The sequence below is a fragment of the Haematobia irritans genome, chromosome 1 (genome assembly GCF_050003625.1).
Source record: "Haematobia irritans isolate KBUSLIRL chromosome 1, ASM5000362v1, whole genome shotgun sequence".
NCBI classification, from domain to species: Eukaryota; Metazoa; Arthropoda; class Insecta; order Diptera; family Muscidae; genus Haematobia; species Haematobia irritans.
Window position 1 is genome coordinate 124,240,637 of NC_134397.1, and position 21,161 is coordinate 124,261,797.

The window sequence follows — 21,161 nt, forward strand, 5'->3', positions numbered from 1 at the left end:
ATGATCTTTGATCATTGTTCCATCATAGCCATCATGATGATTGTTGGTGCATAAATTGTGGCCGTTCAATGGGCTTTTCGTGGGCTCGCTTAATGCTGGTTCATAACTTTTGTGTATGGGGAGCAAAAAACCTAACTGTGCTTCGATAATCGGTCACACATACCACTTTTTTTGTGTCTCCCCATATCGAGCAATTAATAAATTTAATTTTGTTTTATTGTTATTTTCCTCGCGTATATATAGCGCTATTGAGTTTATGACTTTTTGCGAGTTTGTTTTTAATGGCATCACTAGTGAAATCGTTGGCAAAAAATTATCAAACATCAGTGGACAGCCATTAAGTGTTCACTAAAGGCCCCTAAAGGTTAATTTAATCAAAAAACAAACTCACAAATTTAAAAGAATCTTTTCTCGGCTTTCTCATATCAGCTTTGTTGTCTATTCAGAAAATGTAAATGTTTTCACTTGAATAGAGAAGAAGATATGTATCACTCATATTCTAACTATTAATGGATTGATTCAGTGGTGATGAAAGCGAAGCTGATTTATACAGACAATTACATGAAAAGGGTTTAGCAAACGGGAGTGAATAAAGTTACTAATTTATAAAATATATTTTTTTTATCAAAATAAATATAATCAATTATTTTAATTTGATTTAATACAATTTATTTAAATTTTATTAATTTTAACTTAATTACATTTAATTTAAATTAGTTTAATTTAATTTGATTTTATTGAGTTTAATTTAATTGATTGTTAATATTATTATTATTTTATCTACTTAAAATAAATTAAAATTAATCTAACACAGAAAAAAATATCACCAAAATATTTCCAATTAAAAAGTTGATTGAAATTGACAATTTTTCAATTAATAAATTAGTTGATGGATACATTAAGATAGAAACATTAAGTTAATTAAGTCAGAAAAAAATATCACCAAAATATTTCCAATTAAAAAGTTGATTGAAGTTGAAAATTTTTTCAATTAATAAATTAGTTGATAGATACATTAAGATAGAAACATTAAGTTAATTAAGTCAATGATTAAAAATTTTGAAATTTTTAATTAAAAAATTAATTGATACAATTAATTTTTAATCAAACTCGGAAGACTAAGTCACTTAAAAAAAGTGATCGAATTTTTAACTAAAAAATTATTTCAAACAATCAATTTTTTAATCAAACTAAAAACAATCGGTCAGTTAAGAAAGTAAAAAAATAGTTACGTTTTTATTGAAATTCAACATTAATTAAATTTTTAATTGATTCAATTAAAAAATTAAATGAAATTTTAATTTTTTAATCAAGTATTTTTTAATTTCCAATTAAAACTGTGATTGATAGTATCATTTTCGTTATTGAAGACATTTCAATTAGATCAATTAATTTCGTGATTGAATTAGAAAAAAATTGTGTGAATTTATAAATTTAATTTTCATGTTTTATTATTTTTTTTTTTTGCAATTTTTATGAAATAATATTGCTGAAAATAATTTGATTTTATTTCATTTACGACTTACTAGAAAAATGAGAACAAAAATATTTCATCTAGTTGGCTCTTTGAGAGCTTTATTGCTGGAGGGCTTGTTTTCTCTTTCTCTTTGTCGTTTTGAAAGCTGAGAGAAAGACAGCTAACTATAGTGGCCAACTCAGAGAAACATTGATTCTCAGTTAAAGCACTGTTCAGTGAAGTCTCAATTGTCCACTTTTTCTCGTCTTGTTCTCATCGAATTAAGCTGACAGTAGGTCTTATACCCAAACATAATGTGTAATATATTTCATATATTGAGAAAGAACCTAAGTATGAGTTGCTCCAAGTGAATGCAATAAGGCACATAGTATACCTAGCCATTTTTTAACTTTTATATATTATTCCATAAAGTAATTAACGAAATATATGAAACCATGTAGTATGAAGCCGATACAACTTCAACATACTTAATATATGTTTTATTGCCATTAAGTAATCACAAAAAAATAATGCAATCATAATTTTTTAGTGTTTTTTGGTATATTTTTGGTTTACAAATATCTTAATTTAAATTCAATTAAAAATTGAGGAAATGTATTATTAACACAAAAAAAGAGTTATGAAAAATTTAACAACAACGATATGTTCATATCTATATTAACATATATTGGTTTATATTTTCATTCACATATTGCGTGCTGAAGAAGTCAAACGATTCCCTAAAAAAACGTATTTGGTTTGAGGAGCTTTTTGTTGGCTCAAGTTCCAATTGTTTGCACATTAACCAACTAACACAAATTCATTGATAGCGCAGTTCCCAAGTCACTGGCATTATTTTAGAGTATACGGTAAATGTTAATGAGTTTCGTATGCGTATCACTACGAAACTTTCATAGTATGAAAGATTTCAAAATAATTGCATGGAGATGTATTTAAAACAATCTTATATCTATGACCACTGAAAACAAGTGTGATATCATTGGGAGATTTTGTTTAAGATATCGATATCCATCAAATCCATTGATTCACTTAAAGTGGAACTAAAGTAGCGAGGTCGGCTATAAATAAAGATTTGATAGTCTTGAAGTAAATTCATATGCCTATTTTAGCGAACGTAGACTGTGTGATTATTGTTTCATCAGTTTCAAGCTGATCATATATATACTTCTAAGGACGTCTTTCTGTCATATGCCACAAAAGAATATTGGAAAATGGATTCATTCATTATGATGGTACCGGAAGGACCCGATATGAACATTAAAATTTATTTATTTTTTTAAGCGTATCCTGTACAACAAGATTAAAGTCTTATGATTAAAGTTCAGGAATGAAAAAAAAACTTTAAGCAAAAATGTAAGACGATACTAATTTATATTAAAAAATTAAATGATTGCAAAATTTTAATAAAAAATTTAAATATGTTTAAACATGTTTGACTTGCTTGACTTGACTCAGTAATTGAAGACATTTCAATTAAAAAATTAATGGGATCAATTAATTTCGTGATTCAATCAGAAAAAAATGTGTGAGTAAGAACTATTTAGTGATAGGTAAATGATACAAGGTAATAGCATATTCTCAACTATATGCTATTTGTTTGATATTCTGAACATTGCAAATATAGTAACTAAAAAAATATATATCCATGAACTATACATTTTTTGCGAAGTTTAACATACATACAAAGTTTAAGAATTGTTTTTTTTTTTTTATGTACAGAACATGAATTCCAGTTTTTATGATTAATTGCCTTCCAATAATTATTAATTGGTCAATGTACATATTATACAATAGAAAAAAAAAATAATGGGGGCATAGGTAATAGACAACAAAGATATACCACAAAATCATGGTTTCTTGTCTGTCAACAGATCAAACTAATATCCAGTTAACCAACCAAACGGCCCACCAACCAAATAAACGAAAAACCCCAACAGGAAACTATTTTATTTCGAATGAGTCTGGTTGTATATTTTGCTTCACTAGATTTCAATGGAGTTTTTTCAACTTGTACGTCATAGAAATCGTGCAAGAACCTAACAACAACCAACAAATAAACAAAGATCAATAAAATCAACTGAAATAAATGGAGAGACAAAAGCAAAAACAAAATTAAAAAAATAAAACAATCGTTTGAAAAAATAGAAAAAAAGACACAAACAGTTCAAAGACCCACCTACGCCTGCGCATATGTCTCATATGGTAGCAATTAATTATTGTTTACTGGCTGCCATACAAACAATGCAAGCAACAGTGTTTGATGTTCATTAGATCATGAAAAAGTTTTAAGTTACAAAGAGTTGATATTGCGTTAAACTCATGAAATGTGTTAATAACAAATGGCAAATTAATTGAAGTCATTTTGGGTAACAAACTGTTATCATTCCCATTTGAAGAACAAGATAAAACAATCAACAAGAAATCATCGACAAAAGCTTATGCAACGATTTTTAAATCAGCTTTGGTCTCATACAAGTTTTTACAAATGCGTTATAGGATATTGCTCTTAATTTCAAGAAATTTACCCCATGAGCTTCGTAGAGTATCGTAAGCAGCATTGCCTCCTAAGTTTTGATAAAAAAATCGCAAAAAAAGGGCTTCCGATTTCGCCAAAACTTGCAACCAAAAATAGTCAAAATATCTTCACTATTAAATCAGATGTAAGAGTTTCTGACAAAGGGATAAATAAACGCTGAAGACCCGTTTGAAGTTATGCTGAGAGAACCCAGGCGCCATAGTGGCGGCCGAGCATATCACGATCCTGCTAGTAGAAGTCGGAACATGTCCCGTTGCATGTTAGAGGACTAACCCCCATTTTGAGTAAGCTCCGTTAGTCCTACGTTAGCTGACAAAGTTATACATATATAAGCATAAGGTTGGCTGATATGTATTGCAACTATTTTCAGATTGCTATCATTTTGAAGCGGTTTAAAAATGAAAGCGGCGTACGGCTGATAGATTTACTCCAGTGACAGTTCATTTTATTGTTTGTAAGCTTACAAAAGCTTAGAACAATTGCATTCAGAAATAAAGTTACTCGTGATGGAATTCAAGCGTGATAGCTTTATATTTGGCTGGCTATCGTTAGAGAAATCCATCATTTAAGTGCGAATAAATCTCATAACATTGCTCGTTATCGTGATACTGGCAGCGTTGCATACCATGCAAAAAGAGGACGACAAAAATGCTAAAAATACTAGAAATTATCCGAAATGTGAAGGCTCGTGAGCTAAACGTATCGATTGTATATCGAGAGCCCATCGATGTACAAAAACTGTAGACTGGAAGGAGCCCAGGAGTTGCATCGTTTCTACGAGTTTTGTTAGTTACGAAATTTAGTTTTCTCCGGTGAGAAGCCATTCCAAATTGAGCTGTTTGTGAATAAACAAAATGATCGGGGGTTACTTGCAAATTAGGTCAGCTGAAAATTTAATAGGCCACCTGAACCCAAACATGCTGATGATAATAGTGTGGACCGCCGTAAAGGCCAATAGTCTATCCCCGCTCTTATTCACCGATAGTGGGGTTAAAATAAATGCCGAATATTATCGCGAAAATGCCCTAAAGACACTTCTGGCTTCATTACTACCATACAATGTCTACCAAACTTTCCGGATCACAATCCGTTGGACTTTTGCTTGTGGGGCTTTTTTAGAGTAAGATCTTAATACGGCGTTTCGCCGAGAATGGGACAAACTACCTCAGAGCCACTTTTATTCACCATGTTGTACTTTTGATGACCGTTTGAAGGCCATAATTGAAGCCAAAGGAAGCCAATTCGAACAAATCTAAACTGATTCTAAAATTTGATGTTATTTCCGACTTTTACTGTTTTTGAACAATAACATTAAAAAATGGGGAAATATGCCTAGTGTTTTACTTTGTTGAATTACATATCAGCCATCCTGTTATCTATGATCTATGACCAACATTACAGAGAGGTTATAAAACACCACAGAAACATATTTTAGACTAATAGGTGACAATAATAATAGGTGACGCAAAAGATTGCTTATTGAGAAAAAAAAAATAATTTTGGCTTGTGAAGTAAAGATAGCTTGACACAAAGCGGAATGAATTCGACAACTTTTTTAAACTAACTTATAACCTTGTAATATGTACCAATATGTACCTCCCCATTTAATTGATCGACCTATATAACAATTTCTGTTTTGTGAATTGGCAAATTTTATCTTTGGGCGAGAGGAAAATAAAAATGGCCAACAATGGCAAAATCCGCTTAATATGACCAACAGTTAATTGACCTTGATTGTTTAGCTTTTGCTGTCTTTATCTGAGTTTTTATTACTTCGAGTTTTGTTTCTATTTTTTCCGACGTCTGTAGTTTATTGTAGTAGTCATACGTTTTGTTGAAATGTCCGTCCATCTGATGTATTCATCTTGTAGATCTAATTCGCAAAGCATTTGTTCCTCGTTATTTTTCATTTTATTTATTTTTGTATCTTGTGGTAAAGTTAATAGAGATCTTAAATGAGAGCATAGTTGACTAAGCTCACAGTTCGAATGGCTTGATCTGCCTCTGTCTTATTCTCTCTCTCTCTCTCACCATATGTTATTAAATGTTACAAATGTGGTCTTGTTTATGGTGCTCTTATTTCTTTGTCATCTTGTTTTAGGTGTTGTTGTTGTTGGTTTTCTTGCTCTTCTTGAATTTTCGGCATCTTGTACAAGAACAACAAACATAACTCTAATAAACAGCTGTGTCTGTTAAGAGAGTTAACCCAAAATGTTAGCTCAACCAGCTCTAAGACATTTTATTGACCATTTAAACAATTCTGCCTGAGCGGAATTTCCAAGTATTTGCTTTTAATTTTATTTTTGGCCAATTCCAAAAGCCATACCAATGTACACACCACCATCAACAACAAATCTCTGCATGTGTACCTGTTTTTTTCTACGGTAGTATTTGTGTTTTGGTTTATTTTATTGCTGCTAAATGAGAAATTTAATGGTTTCTTCGCCAGTGGAATTTTAATATTTTTCCTAAGAATTTTTCCAATTTTATCTTCTTTTACGGGTTTTATTGCTAAGGGGATTTCCATAACCCCAATTAAGAAGGGAAGATTGTATTTCATGCAAAGTGTAGAAAAGAAATCTTGAAAATGATTTTTAGCAGATATGGTAAAGGAGTTGTATCATAAAATTATATAATTGTCACCTTTCATTGGGCGCCCCAAGAATGTATGTTTCATTATGGCTCAATAAAAAATGCATCGGTTGCCTTTCTTCAGATGAGACAAAGTTTTGTAAATTCACCTGTTGACCCTTCCCTATTGAAGACGCTATATATGACGTTCTCTCGGTAGGGGTATATTTCGTTGGTAACGCATCGAAATATTGGTCTAATTCCCTCCGCTACAGAATAGGTGGTGGGTAAATTAACTTTGGCACTCCATTTGTAACGCATCGAAACATTGGACTAAGGCCCCATAAAGTACACAATATATAATTTTGGTCATGGTGAAATTCTGAGCCGACCTCAATCTGTCCGTCTGTTAAAATCACACTAACACAGAAAAAATTTCACGAAAATTTTTGCAATTAAAGTCTTAATTGAGTTTTATAAAAATTTAATTGATTGAACAATGTTTTTTTAATTGAAATAAAAATCAATCACAAAAAATAATAGTATCAATTAAGTTTTTAATTGTATCAATTAATTTGAAGAATTGAAGATTGAAGATATTTCAATTAAAAAATTAATTGTATCAATTAATTTCGTGATTGAATCAGACAAAATTTTTTTGTGTGAAGTTGCTAGTTGTTATTGATGATGGTCACTTGGTATTTTAAATGAACCATATCAGAGCAATTCTAGGTAGCTCCCATATAAGTTGATCCGCAGATTTAACTCCCATAGCCTTCTGGATGAGCAATTCCTTTTGGTAAGTGATGTCAGTATATGTCTTCTAACAACATATTTTATATTATTATATAGCCCCATTTCAATCATTAATCATAGGAGTCAAAGTCAATTTTAAATTATTAAGATGAAGATTCATATACACAAAATGTAAAACAAAAATGATTAAAATAGAAACAATGGCACCAGAATATGCGACTTTGATTTTAATGGAAATATCATTAGGCTAAAGTGTTCAAATACAATTATGGATAGTCTAGAGAAAATGAGCTATCCGTACGACGATATGGGCAAGGTAAATCAAATTGAACCAAAATATGATATAGGACATACGTCCAATGCTAAACCAGTTGCGCTGAATGCTACTGAAATTTCTATTTTATGGTTGTACTAAGTTCCTCTGTGTTATATTGAACTGGAAGCAATATTAAAGAAGACTTATTGGGTTAAGTTAAAAAAAGTAGTCGAATTTTCTACACTAATAGAAAAAGTGTCGTTTTATTAATGAGATGGGTCATTAAAAGTGAGCCAATGAAACAAATTCGTTAATACAAGGAAATTTTCGTTATTACTACGAATATTTTATTAATCAATGTAACGTTTCGTACTATTAACAAATATTTTCATTGTATTAATGAAAATGTTTCGTTATATCAATGAACAATTTCCGTTGGCTCAATTTTAATGAAATTTTCTTTGTGTGTATGTCTCATGTAGTTCGCTATAATACTAACTTACTGATTTTAAACTAGACATAGTTTAGAAAAGGCTGGGAAATTCACAGTGGCCTTGTACTCATCGACCTTCTTTGTGTAGCTTTGACATGTTAAGTGAAACAGATGGAAATGCACTTAACATGTGTCATTTATTACACTTAAAAGTTTTTGGACACGCAGACTTCTGGATCAACGGGAAGTTTGGTTATTGCAATACTCAAAATACAAATTAAACTACACTGTGGCGAAAACACTTTTTGAATAGAAATTAAAAAAGGCTCGAACTTTCAAAAAGGAATTAACTATCGTGTAGGGACCCACCGCAGTGCAATTATTAGGATGTCCCCCTTGCATAGAAAGGGTCATGGGTTCAATCCTGGTTTCGGACAAATACCAAAAATATTTTTGGTGGTGGATTATCTCCTCTTAGTAATGTCGATGCTATTCCTGAGTGTTTCCAAGATTCTCCAAGTGGATTCATCGTAATTTGAAACACCGTTCGAGCTTGGCTAAAAAAAAGGTGTTCCTTTGTCATTGAGCTAAGTATAAAATCGGACAACACTCATTGATAAGAAGAGAAGTTCCACACTTGTATCACAATGGACTGAGTAGTCTACCTCAGCTACTAATCGTGCAGTTCATTCTCTTAAACTTCGGTAGTTAAAAGCGAAAGATTCACGAGATTTTGGGAGACTGAGATGACTGCAGGGATAATGAGTGACATAGACATAGATTTCCTAATGATGGAAAAGGACATGGTCATGGCATTGTGGACTTCACAAAATGAAACCAACATTATCTTCCAACATTAAACGATAACAGGACTATACTAGCCAGAATTGTGGTGTCAATTTTACGCTGTTGTGAAGTAAAAAAGGTTCCACTTGGTGTGAGCCGGTGCGTTATATTTCACTATAGTAACTCTCCCTCCTTGCCACTATCAAATTGTCCTATAATTCTATCTGATTTGATGCGATTTCTTTTCGTTTTTTAACATACAAAAACTTACTTTCTGGGTCACAATAGCCATCTAATTAGGAGATTTCGCGTTCACGGAGTTTTTTTTTTTATTGCATGCTTCGAGAAAAATAAATTTTTCATACGAAAAAAGGATCATTTTTGGCCCAGCAATGGATCTAGTATTTTAATGTTTATTATAGTTTTTAGAATTGTAATAAATAACTAAAATAATATTAAAAAGAGATTTCGTTGACAAATAAATCACCACTTTCCTAAAATGTTTGTTCTTCTCTTTGTAAGCCAATTACTTATAGCATCGCCCTCGTAGCACAATGTTACATTTCACAAAGATGCAAGTGTGATTTCATTCTCATGCTAATTAATAGTGAACTAAAAAAACACAATAATTATAATAAAAACTAAGGATTTTTATGAGAAATAAATAAATTCTCGTATCATTAACCACAAGACATTCATTAATCATCGTCAGCAGAAATTGAAAAAAAAACAACCAGTCAAAGGAATGGAATAATCCATTATGGAAAATTAGCAAACTTCATTTGTACTCTCAACCTTTCTACAGCTCATTTCGAATCATTAATATCGTCAAATTTATGCTTCAATAGGGTTACAATTTATTGTATATTTGTAATTATGCTGATATCAATAATTGCCCTTATCGGCTATGAGCATTACGCAAATTGACCAAAAATTGCTTTGGAAGCAATATTGGCTAATTCGAATTATATGGAAGTTGGCTACGTGATTAAAGTGTTTTTGTCACACCTTAAACTTGGTCGTTTTCATGGATAAAGCCTTCCCTTTTCTATGCAAACGCCAGCCCTTTTCCTACGCACAAAAAAACCAATGGCTAAATGGAAAATGAGCAAAATATAGAACAACAACATACAAATGACCATCCCATTCACCCTTCGTTTAAACCAAAAACTAAATTAAAACTAAAAACAAAAAATAAGAAAATTAATTGAGCTTACCCATGGACATATTTAAACGTTTTCGTGCATCACGTTTAGGATACAAAAACTGCTGCAATGTCTGCGAATGAGATTGCGTAGACTTCTTTGCGTTGTTTGAGCCAAAACTGCTGAGATGGGGTTTCATACCCGTGGGCCGATAGCGTGCACTCTTCGCACTATTTGTGGGGGTAAAGTTCAACGAGTTTTGCGACTTGGATATGGGTGTTGAAGTAGCGGACACACCTGAGGACAAAGCTGATGTTGAACTTGCTGTCGCACCCAAATTACTGCTGAATGATGTGTTGTTGCTGGCTCCCCCTGCACTTGCGGCAGCTGTGGTGGTGGTTGGTAAGCGAGGTAATGAATTTGTGGTTGACATTTGAGCCACTCCAATTAAACTGCGTGGTAATGTTGAGCGTGCACTGGCAAAAGTCTCACAATCATCGGATGTGGAACTGTCGGTCTCGTATATGGCATCCGGAACACTGGATCGCCTTACATCCTTGGGATCATTCGATGAAGATAGCCATGGCTTGGCCGGTGAAGACTCCAAGACATGATGATGTTCATCACCACCTCCAATACTGCCACAGGAACGTACACGATCCAATTGTTCACGACTCAGACTTTTATGATTGAACAACAGGTCACCTGCAGAACGACGCTTTGCAATTGCCAAAGCGGACGCAGACGATGAGTTGTCACGGTCAAGTTGAGAGAGTTTTGTTCTGGAATCGCCATTAGCCAGTAATGCCGACTCAAAACTGCCACGCCATGAAAAGCGCTCATAATCACTAGCCACGCCACACTCCTCGCCGGCGGTATCACTAACGCCGCTACTCGATTGATGATGATGTGGTCGAATATGGGCCGAAGCACTGTGTGTTTGCCCACTATTGGCTCCGCTGCTCGTGTTGTTGCTGCTGCTGTTGTTTGGTGTTGTCAGCAAAGATGTTGAAGCCGAGTCCAACAAGAGGTCATGTGATTTACTACGTGCCAAATTATAGGCTTCGTCCTGTATATATTTACTACTACTACTACTGGTGTTCCTTGAAGGAGTTTGATAGAGTTGGTGATGAATATAGGCATGTGATGGATGTAAATACTGTGGAGTTCTTGAGGGTCCCAATAATCGATCTTCCATTGGGGCATCCTCTTCATCTTCGGTGGTGGTAGCCGATATTTTGGCCTGCAAGCGTTTGTGGGGATTATAGCGTTGAGAAGGCATGGGCGAATTGGTGCCATGCGAATCATTGCCACTGCTAACTTCATGCATAAGGGCCACTAGACGTGTCCCAATATGCTGCATAACTCTGGCAAAGAGTTGTGGAGATCTTTCGGCACTACGAGCGCTGCCTGTGGAAATCCGATCTTCTTCTACCGCTGTTGCTGCTGGTAATCTAGAGCTACCACCACCCACACCACTAGGCGTAGATGAGTTTTCATTCGCTTCCACATTGACCGACGAATCTGTTCGTACTTCCGATGCAGAAGCATTTTCTACAGCCATTTTCGAAAATGAAGCTACCAATTTCTGATAGACCAACGCCGTATCTGGATTGACACTTCGCACATCATCCAAGAGGCCACCATCGCCACGATCACCTTCCTCATCCACCTCGAATTTATTAATTATCTGTTGGCAACTGGCCGAAATTTGTTGTTTGAGCTCATTCCTGCGTTGACTGCTACCTTCCAAATCCGAACTGGTATAATCCGACGAATCATAGGAATCCGACCATGTATCTTCGCTACTTAGATATTCGACAATTTCACGAACTTGTTCGTCATTTATACCGGGAACCGTTTTCATGAGACGCGTTAATTCATTTTCGAAATAGGCCAATGTGGCTGGGCGCGATTTCATGCGACGTACCGATATGGGAGTAGTTTGATTGGGTGTAGTCGATTTAGAATTATTGGCCGAGTTTTGTTGTTGAGCATTGGCGGTGGCCACCACAAGGGTTTTGAAGAATTGTCTCATTTTACTCATCATGAGATTTGTCTCTTCATCAGAACTCCAATTATTGAAGCTGTCCTTACGGGACAAATTACAGGAAGCTACACTAGCCGAAGTGGATGGCGTTAGAGAAAGTTTTTTATTTACAGGGTCCGTAGATGATTGTGTTGCATTATCCGCGACTATACTTAAGCGTACAGTAGGTATGGGAGTAATGATTTTTTCATTATCTTCCGAAATTTGTTCGAGGGCATTGGGCGACTTATTACGTGTGGCAGGAGCATTTTCGCTTTCTGGCGATTTTAGCAGGTCATCATTGCTACCCACAAAACCACTATCCCTTGAGTGATGTTGTTGTTTTTTCGTTTGAGCATTTTGCATGGAACTGGGTGTGGGAGTTCGACATTCTAGACTTGACGACTTATCTTCTGTGTTCGGCTGTAGTAGAGTAGGATCATGTAGTTTCTTTTCATCCAAGGAATCATGTCGTTTTCTTAACTTTTTACGTTTCATAGTATCCGTACCATCAGAAGTCCTTTCTGAGGCACTACTGTTATGCAAAACAGTCTCATCGCAATTCTCCGATTCGGAAGAATCAATGATGTCTTGATTGGTGGAGGTGATTAAGGTATTATCCAAGGAATCATTTGCCTGTGCATCACTCATAAGTAAATTATCCAAAGAAGAATTATGGGATCTAGGTGTGGTGCGAGATCGTAATAGACGTTTTCTACGTTGACTGGGACTGGGATGACCTTCACTATCACTACCCACACTACCACTTTCATCGGTGTCGGCATTTTTCTCGCCACCACCATTGAAACCCATAAAGTCGGAGAGGAAATATTTTTCCAAACGGGAAGAGGCTAATTCGGCAGCCTGACTAACATCATTAATGGGTTCATCGGGTACGTCCAAAGAATCCAAACCTTCTGAGTACACACTGCTAACATCCGACTCTGAATCAATGGGATCACTTGGTGGTGCACCCTTGCCATCTGCCAAACCAAAGTAGAAATACTTTTCCAAATCTGAGGCAGAAAGACGATGAGGATGTTGCAAATGTTTTTGCCTACGGCGTTCGGTATCATCGAAATCATCTTCCCCAGTATGGCTGCGTAGCGATGCAACCTCACTTTCCTCACAACTTTCTTCGACAATGGTGTGCAGCGTAAAATCAATGGCTGTACGATTATAGCCACGTAGTACTGCTTCACGATCCAAAAACATACCCATGGCATGGGGATCATCACCATCCTCAGAATCAGTGGCTGTGGGTGTGGTATCCTCATCATCATCGGGAAGATCTTCATCGACTATAGCCTCACCACCATGATCGCTGAGCTCTTCTACCCAGGAGTCATCATCCGCCAAGCCATCTTCTAGGCATATGATTTTTTTAACATCCCCCTCACCTTCACCACTCGTAGGATCTAGGACAAATTCTCGACGACGATTCTTATTGTAGTCCTCATCTATGATCTGACTTGCAGGACCATCACGAAGTAAATCTACAGATGATAAGGGAGAACTAGACGATGGTAGTTCCGTTTCCAATGAGGAATTGTCGTTGTTGTTTTGATTTATTTTTGACATTTGTTGCAAAATTTCACTTTTATCTTCCGTTTGATGATCACTCTCAATATTACCGTTATTATCTTCCACACTCTCACTCTCTTCTTTTGTCATTTGATTTTGATCTTTTGTTATCATTATCAAACTACGATACTTGGCCGATAATGAATTTGGCGAATTGTTGACATGAGCACTATGATATTTACTTTTCGATTTTGCGGTTGGCGTCAATGCCAACGAATCAACATTCGCATTGATTGTATCACTATAAACACTTGCACTTGTTGTGGGACCAGCTGATGAGCCAACATCCATGGGCTCAGGGGAATATTTAGAAGCACTGCTATTCTGGTTTGTTAAATTACGAGTATTTTTAATGCTATGAAAACCGAATACATCGTCATCATACTCATCATCACCGTCTGCGTTATCATATGGCGCGACGTCGTTATGATCGCGATTGATAATATTGTGGTTAATAGCAAAGTCGTTATTTTTATTGATATTTGAATTTGTAATACCAACGTCACTTGTGCTTTTACTTAAATCTGAGAAGGTATTATTTTTGTTGGTGCTGTTATTGTTATGACCCAGTTGGGTATTTTCTTGCATTTGCTTTTCGATTTTATACAAACGTTGAATACCACTGTCACTAAGGTTTTTTGTAAAGGGTTTATTTACACTCACACCGTCGTTATTTTTATTTGCGTACGTTTGTTGTTGTATTTCCGTTTTGCGTATCGCATCAGTATTATCGTTTAACCGCCGATCGTATTTTGTACCGTCTATATCGTTTAGATTTTCATTTTCAACTGTTGCTTGCAGAGAAGAAGCATAGTCTGCGCAAAAAATATTACCAACACTCGTTGACGATGACGACGACATGACATTATCCAACGAAGGCATAATGATCTCTGAGCACAAATCAGTTTCAGTCACATTAACCGTAGTGTTTACCTCTCTCTCTCTTGGCAAGAGAAATACCTGTTCATTTGGGGTTGCCAACTCTGTTGGTTGATGTTTACTAGTACTACCACTACTACCTGTTGTTAGTAGATTACGTGTGATTGCTGTTGTTGTTGTTATTGTGTTATTGGTAGAAGGGGTCTCTAATGAGTCCATAAAGTATTCTGTGAAATTACTTGAAACGGGTGGTGTACTATGCTGCTGCTGCTCGTGCTCGTGGTGATGTTGTTGTTGTTGTGGTTTCTGTTTACTACCAGTAGAATAACAGTCACTGGATAAAATTTCATTTGTTTCGCATGCTTCGCTGAGTTCTTTTTGTACTTCCTCTTTATTAAATTCTTCTTCTTTCGTTACACGTTTTTGCCTTTGCTGTTGTTTATGGCTTAATTCATCAGTAGCCGTAACAGAGTCAGCGGCAGCTGTTGTCTGTTCTGGTTGTGTCAACTTACAGGTATGCGTTGTTGGTGTAGTATCTTGAAGTTTGTTTTGATTTTCATTTCTTTTGCATTCACATTCGTCTTCATCATCTACGTCATTGCAAGAATTATGCTCATCATTGTATTCCTCTTCCTCCTCTACCATGTCATTTTTATGAATAACATAGTTAACTTTGAAATCTCCATCATCAACACATGGTTTCAATAGAGGCAAAGGAGCCAAAGAAGAATGGTCCTCTGTGGCCGGGTCGAGATTTTGAGTAATGAGTGTTAGGTGATTTTGCTCGGCTTCTAGCATTTTCCCAGCATTTTGGGCAGGTATTTCCATTTGTTCCCTGTCATAGTCAGGTGATGAAGTGGGGTATGTATCCAGACTATTGTCTTTGGCCACAAATGTGGCAAACAATTCCTTCTCTTCCTCGTCCATGGGCTGACATAAAACCTTCTCATTAGTGGTGCCCCTAAGACCACTGATGGCAGCAGAAGAAACCTTTGTAATGTTTGTGCTTAAGTTATTGTCATTGGCGTTTTCATTTTCCATTGAAGACAAAGGCGTGGAAGTTGAGGGTGAGGAAATATTCTCCTTAAGATGATCCTGATTGATTTCCTCTACATCACGTTTCAATTTTTCCAATTTCATTTCCAGTTGTGAATTTTGTTTGGTTAAAGCCAATAAACGATTAACATCATTGGAAATGCTATGCAATTCTTCGCATACATCCTCAGGGCTGTTAGCCATGGATGAGGGGGAAATCACTGAAGCATTAGACCATAGATCTACATCTGGTGTTGCGGTGGCATGCGAATGCTCGCTTTCTGCCTTCGATGAACATTTATTTGGTGAGATTTTCAATGCTCCACTTGGTTTGACTGGTGTAAACACTTTCTTGCTAATTATGCCATGATCATGATCATCAACATGATGATGTTGATCATTGAAATGCCAATTCTGTGTTGGCGGCGGTGGTGGTGGAGATTCATTGTTAATCGAACGCATTGCCTGTAAGACAATGCCCCCATTGTCATCATCAGTTTGACCGCCAACGACAAAAATACAATTTGCCAATTCTAAGCTAGATGAGACATGTTTCGTTCTTACACCCTCCCCTTGTGGGTGACATTCACTTTCCTCCTCTTCCTCGCCATCATTGTTGCGATCTTCACCAGGGAACTCATGATCTTCAATGTCTCCGTCCTCTACGTCATCACGTTTGCAATCATGCACACTAGAATCACTACAACTATCACTTTCATGTAACGAATCTCGTATTTCTTTTCTGGCTTTTGCCTCATTACCCGATGAGTCTTCATTCAAAAGTTTTATACAACGCAACACCACACCACAATGGCTACGCTCGGTATCGGTATCATTATCCGAGGAATCTTCGAGATTTGCATCCGATGAAGATTCTGTACAAGAGATACTGCTACAACTACCCGTCAAACGATTTCTACGTGATGTCCTACGATTAACCACGAAAACTTTGGAGAAATGTTTTTTACGTGGCCTACGATCGGCCACATTACCAGTATCATCAGTATCCACGGATTCCGAACTCGATTGGGAGCTTAAAGAAGAACTGAGATTTTTCTCAGATGATTCAGAATCATCTTCTGATGCCTTTTCGGACGGATTAGATTCTTCACTACCCGGTAATATATTGTAACTACGTTGCACAGTGGGACGAGTTTTGAGTTTTGTGGTTTTCTTTACTTTCGAATGGGAGGAGGAAACAAATTCTTCTTCAGATTTTTCCATTTGTATATTTTCCTCTTCGGATGAGTGGGAATGATTTGAGGAAGAGGAAAATTGGGCTCGTTCACTAACCAAATAGCCTTTATCAATTTCATCGTTCTCCTCCTCCTCTTCCTTATCCCCTCTAGTATTTCTAGTTTCATTGTCTTTATCTGGATTCTTTATCATATCTGTAGATGTTTGATAGCTATTTCGGTTAATAGATAATAGTTCCTCCTTCGTTATTGATTGCTGATGATGAGTTTTAGTGGCTATGTCGTCCTCCTCCACTGGCACCGTTACGTTTGATGACTTTCCACCGACTACTTTTACACCTGGTCTTACAAGTTGTATTGGATTTGTGGTGGAATCGTTGTTGCTGGTGCTGCTGCTACTACCGTTCTCGTTGTTGTTATTATTGTTTTCCACATCTGCTTGTGGTACCGGGGTGGTTATAGACATTGTGTGATTTTTCACATTTTCTTTAAAAGCTTGTCTACTACTGTTCGTTTCATTGTTGACCAAAGGCGGCGTTGAGGAGGTGGAGGAGGTTAAAACCAATGGTGGTTGTAATACATTCGTATTCGTTGCACTGGAGGTATTACAACAGCTTTGTATAACACTTGCCGCTGCTGCACCTTCTACCACCTCTAAAACATTTGTGCAAATAGATTTCTTTGCAGCAGTGGTGGCTGTGGTGGTGGCTGAACAAGTTTTTACCGGCTTTACAGCTTTTTCATAAATTTCTGGGCTATTACACAAAACATAGCCAGACAAGGGGCCATGTTGTTGTTTCACATGTCTTAACTCTTCATTGCCACCTCGTTTCAGACTCAGATCGTTAGAGAGTAGTAATGTGGTATCATTTCCAGTTATTCCCTTATCGGCTAAATGTGGTGAGAATATAGCTCTCTGCTTTTCTTCGTTTGTTTTGTTTACTCCCAAAGGCTCTCTCAAGGGTTGACCATGCAACTCTTGTTTATCTTTGTTTATGTTAGCCAAAGGAGAGCTGGTGCTCGCAGTGGTGGTAGTAGTGGTAGGGGTATTGATGTTTATATTGCTCGTCTTACCGTAGTTGTTTGCTGCTGATAGTGTGGTGAATAAATAATCAGTGTTTCTAGTGTTGTTGTTACTATTATTGTTGTTAGTTTTTGTTGGGCTGCAAACTTGTTTCTTCTCTACTTCTAAATCGTTTTCATCTTCAATGTTGATTGTATTTCTGCTAGATGGATTTAATGAATTTATATTTTCTTCAAATTTCTGACCCATACAATGGGATTCGTTTAGATCTTCACTTGCCCTACACTTATCCCGAATTTCGTAAGCTCCATTTTCCAAGGAGCAATCCACTAAATTAATTTGATCGATACTGCCACCGACGACGACGACACGTTCATTGCTATCCGATTGACGACTTGTATTCAACGAAGGTACCTCACTACTGACTGCCAAAGCTGATGTTGGACTAGACTGCAAAGCAGCTGGTCGTTTGGTGGTTGACACCGTATCGGCACACTTGAGAGCAAGGCAACTGTTATTGGCGTCGATAACATCGTTGCGGTCGTCGTCGCCGTCGTACTCACATTCAGCCTGGCCCGGCAGTTGTTGGTAATTGTTGTCATTGGCAAATTGGTGGAGGTGGTGGTTTTTATGGCTTTTAAGCTGATATTGACGCTGGTCATTTGCCCCTTTACTCGTATGCGCAGTGGCAGCACTGCTAAGCTTTTCCACATTTAATAAGGTTTCCAAGCTACCACCATTCGTAGCATAACCGGAAGAGGTGGAACAATGTGATTGTGTCATACCCACCAAGGAGTAGGTGGATGAACTTAGATCGGGTGCCGATGACTTAAAACCCGTACCACTACCACTACCATGAGCTGCCAATTTTTGGTAAGTGGCTGCCACTGCAGCAGCGGCAGCAGCCTGCAAATTATTTGAGCTCACCACAGCTGCAGCTGCTGCAGGATTAGGTAAATTACTTTGGGCTGAACACCATAATTTTTGCAAAGAGGCACATAAATTGGCCTGATCATGTTCCTCGCCCAATACTCCTACGGGCAATTGAGTGGTCAATTCATTGGCATTCCAATAGGGATAGGCTGACATGGGCACTGGAATGGGTACTGGTACTGGTATGGGAACATATTGAGGTTGTGCATTTTGTGGAAGGGAATCAAAGCGTTGATTCGGTTTTCCTCCCCCCGCTCCACAACTACAATTGTCTGAAGCTTGACTATTGCGTGGAGAGTTAAGGCGATGATGTTTTGGATGGGTGTGATGATGTTGATCTTTATTGAGGAATCTGGTCTTTATGCGTGCCTTCATGCTCATTTGATGTTGGGGACGGGTAGCTGTCGAAGATCTAGTCAAATATCCATCAGAACTGGAACTCTCGCCTTGCATTAGGAATTCTTCATCGGTTCCCGTGTCACTTTCTCTTACCCGAGGACAAAACAGTAACTGCTTGCGATACATCAATGGCGATTCCATAGGTGAGCCAGTGCTATCACTGGACTTTAAATGGTCTCGTGAATGTCTGCGACGTGTCACCAGGGGCGAACCACAGGGCGAATATAGGACATGTTTGGTAATACTGGTACTTATCATCGATGGCTCAAAATAGTCCCAATCGCAATCATCTATGGCAATACTACTGCAGTTATGGGTGGACGATGAACTGGTAGAGCTACTATCCTCGTACTCATCTTCATCGCGACACGACGAAGCCGAATCGGCTGAATTAATGAAAACCAATTTGAATTCATCCGCTTCCATATTATATTGTCCATGGTTGATGGTAATCGATTTGAATTCCAATTCTGAAGATGTCTCCATGGTATCGTAGGTATCTGTGAAGGTAAACACTATTGCTGGTAAATATTTTGTATTTCGTCACTTGATTTTTCTCAACCATTACCCAAACACCTTTATCAGTTAGAGAGTTGAAAAGCAATGTAAATAGGCCCCCATCGAATGGATGCACGCTACGGACTAGGTTAGTAAGACATATGGGTACATAAATAAAAAGCAAAACACCGCACCAAGAATATAGATAAAAATAACACCACCACCTTTTTAATTCCCATTTTATTTGTTGGTAGAGAAGCGTTGAAAAAAAAAAACAATACCAAAAACCATTATCACCAAATTACGCCCACAATTTCTTAACTAGTTTTGAGTTTTTTTTTTGTTCTGTTCATGAATATGTGCAGCAAGATAAGGCAAAAGAGCTACTAAATCCCATAATTTTTCGCTAGCTAATGATAAGAGAGATAAAATTCCAGAAACAATGGATAACATATAATTTAAATTTAAAAACAACATAAAAATAACCGAAAGTACGGTCGGGTCGAATAGTACACGGACGAAAACGACTATATGTTTGGAACTAAAATTTTAAGTACAAGCATATAATAGTTGTGTTCCTTTACGTAGTACTAGTTACTACTTTTACTAGTTTTTACTAGAAACCGTTCCTCAACCCCAAAAAATAGTAAAAGTAGTAAACAATTTTAAGAGAACAATGTCAAAATGCATGTCTCTTTTAAATTTTTTTTACTACAAGTTACTCGACAAATTTTTTCGAGTAAAGGTTGTAGATATGCCATGACAAAAATAATTATTTGTTTTCAAATTTTCGAAACTAAAGTAGTTCCAAATCGCTTTTTTTTGGAAATAATTCTATAACTTTTTAATGGATTAAGATATCATCATATTTTTTTCTTTGTGTCAAAGCTGAAATGTTTTTCTCTATATTTAGAGGTTTGTAGGTCCCTTGTGGATTCACGGGCTGGTCTATAGACGTTGGAAGTTGGACACCTCGGATGTATGAAATATAGTGTTACTTGGCAAACGCGCAATTATGCACCGAATTTCATGATTTTTGCTTTGCTGGATAGAACTTATAAACTATCATAAAAAGATTGTGTATGTGTGCGAATATATCTAATATTTGCGAGATAGGGCCTTACAATTTATTTTTTTGCAAAATTTGAACAAAGTGGGGTCTGTATTTTGAGTCTAGAAGGACTACATTCCTTATAAAATTCTACGTATTCTGGAGGAAAATTTTGTGCACCTTTGTGCTTTAGATTTAACGTGTGGACTCCACAATTTGGAATTTCAAAACAATGCCGAACCAATACCACTTGTTTCGAAAAAAGTACCAAAACATTGACCGAGTCACACCAAATTCGGCATACCCTTTAATGGACCAAAAGTACCTCTACGTTTTGAATTTCATGCAAATCGGATAAAAGTTTTAATGTCTATGTCATGAAGACCCCAATACGGGGGTCGGTTCATATGGAAGCAAAATCGAAACTTAGGCCCAAGTAGTCCCATCTTCAAAATTGACCTGCATGTAGAAGAAAAACGTGTCTGGTAAAATTTCAGCACTATAGGTTCATTATTGAAGGAAGTAGCCTGATTACAACAGATAGCCAGACAGAGAGACATCGTCTTATAATTT

General features: G+C 36.6%; 1 protein-coding gene across 2 annotated transcripts in view; it reads right to left on the reverse strand.

Annotated features, from left to right (window-relative positions):
* The window catches only part of btsz (bitesize), a 364,022-nt gene that overhangs the window by 23,048 nt on the left and 319,813 nt on the right, over nucleotides 1-21,161 (reverse strand). Inside the window, exon 8 of one of the 2 annotated variants that reach the window (XM_075291600.1) lies at nucleotides 10,033-19,539. The exons of the other annotated variant lie outside the window; for it this stretch is intronic. Within the exon in view, the coding sequence (XP_075147715.1) occupies nucleotides 10,033-19,539 (9,507 nt within the window). The remainder of the gene's footprint in view (nucleotides 1-10,032; nucleotides 19,540-21,161) is intronic. 2 annotated transcript variants of the gene reach the window in all.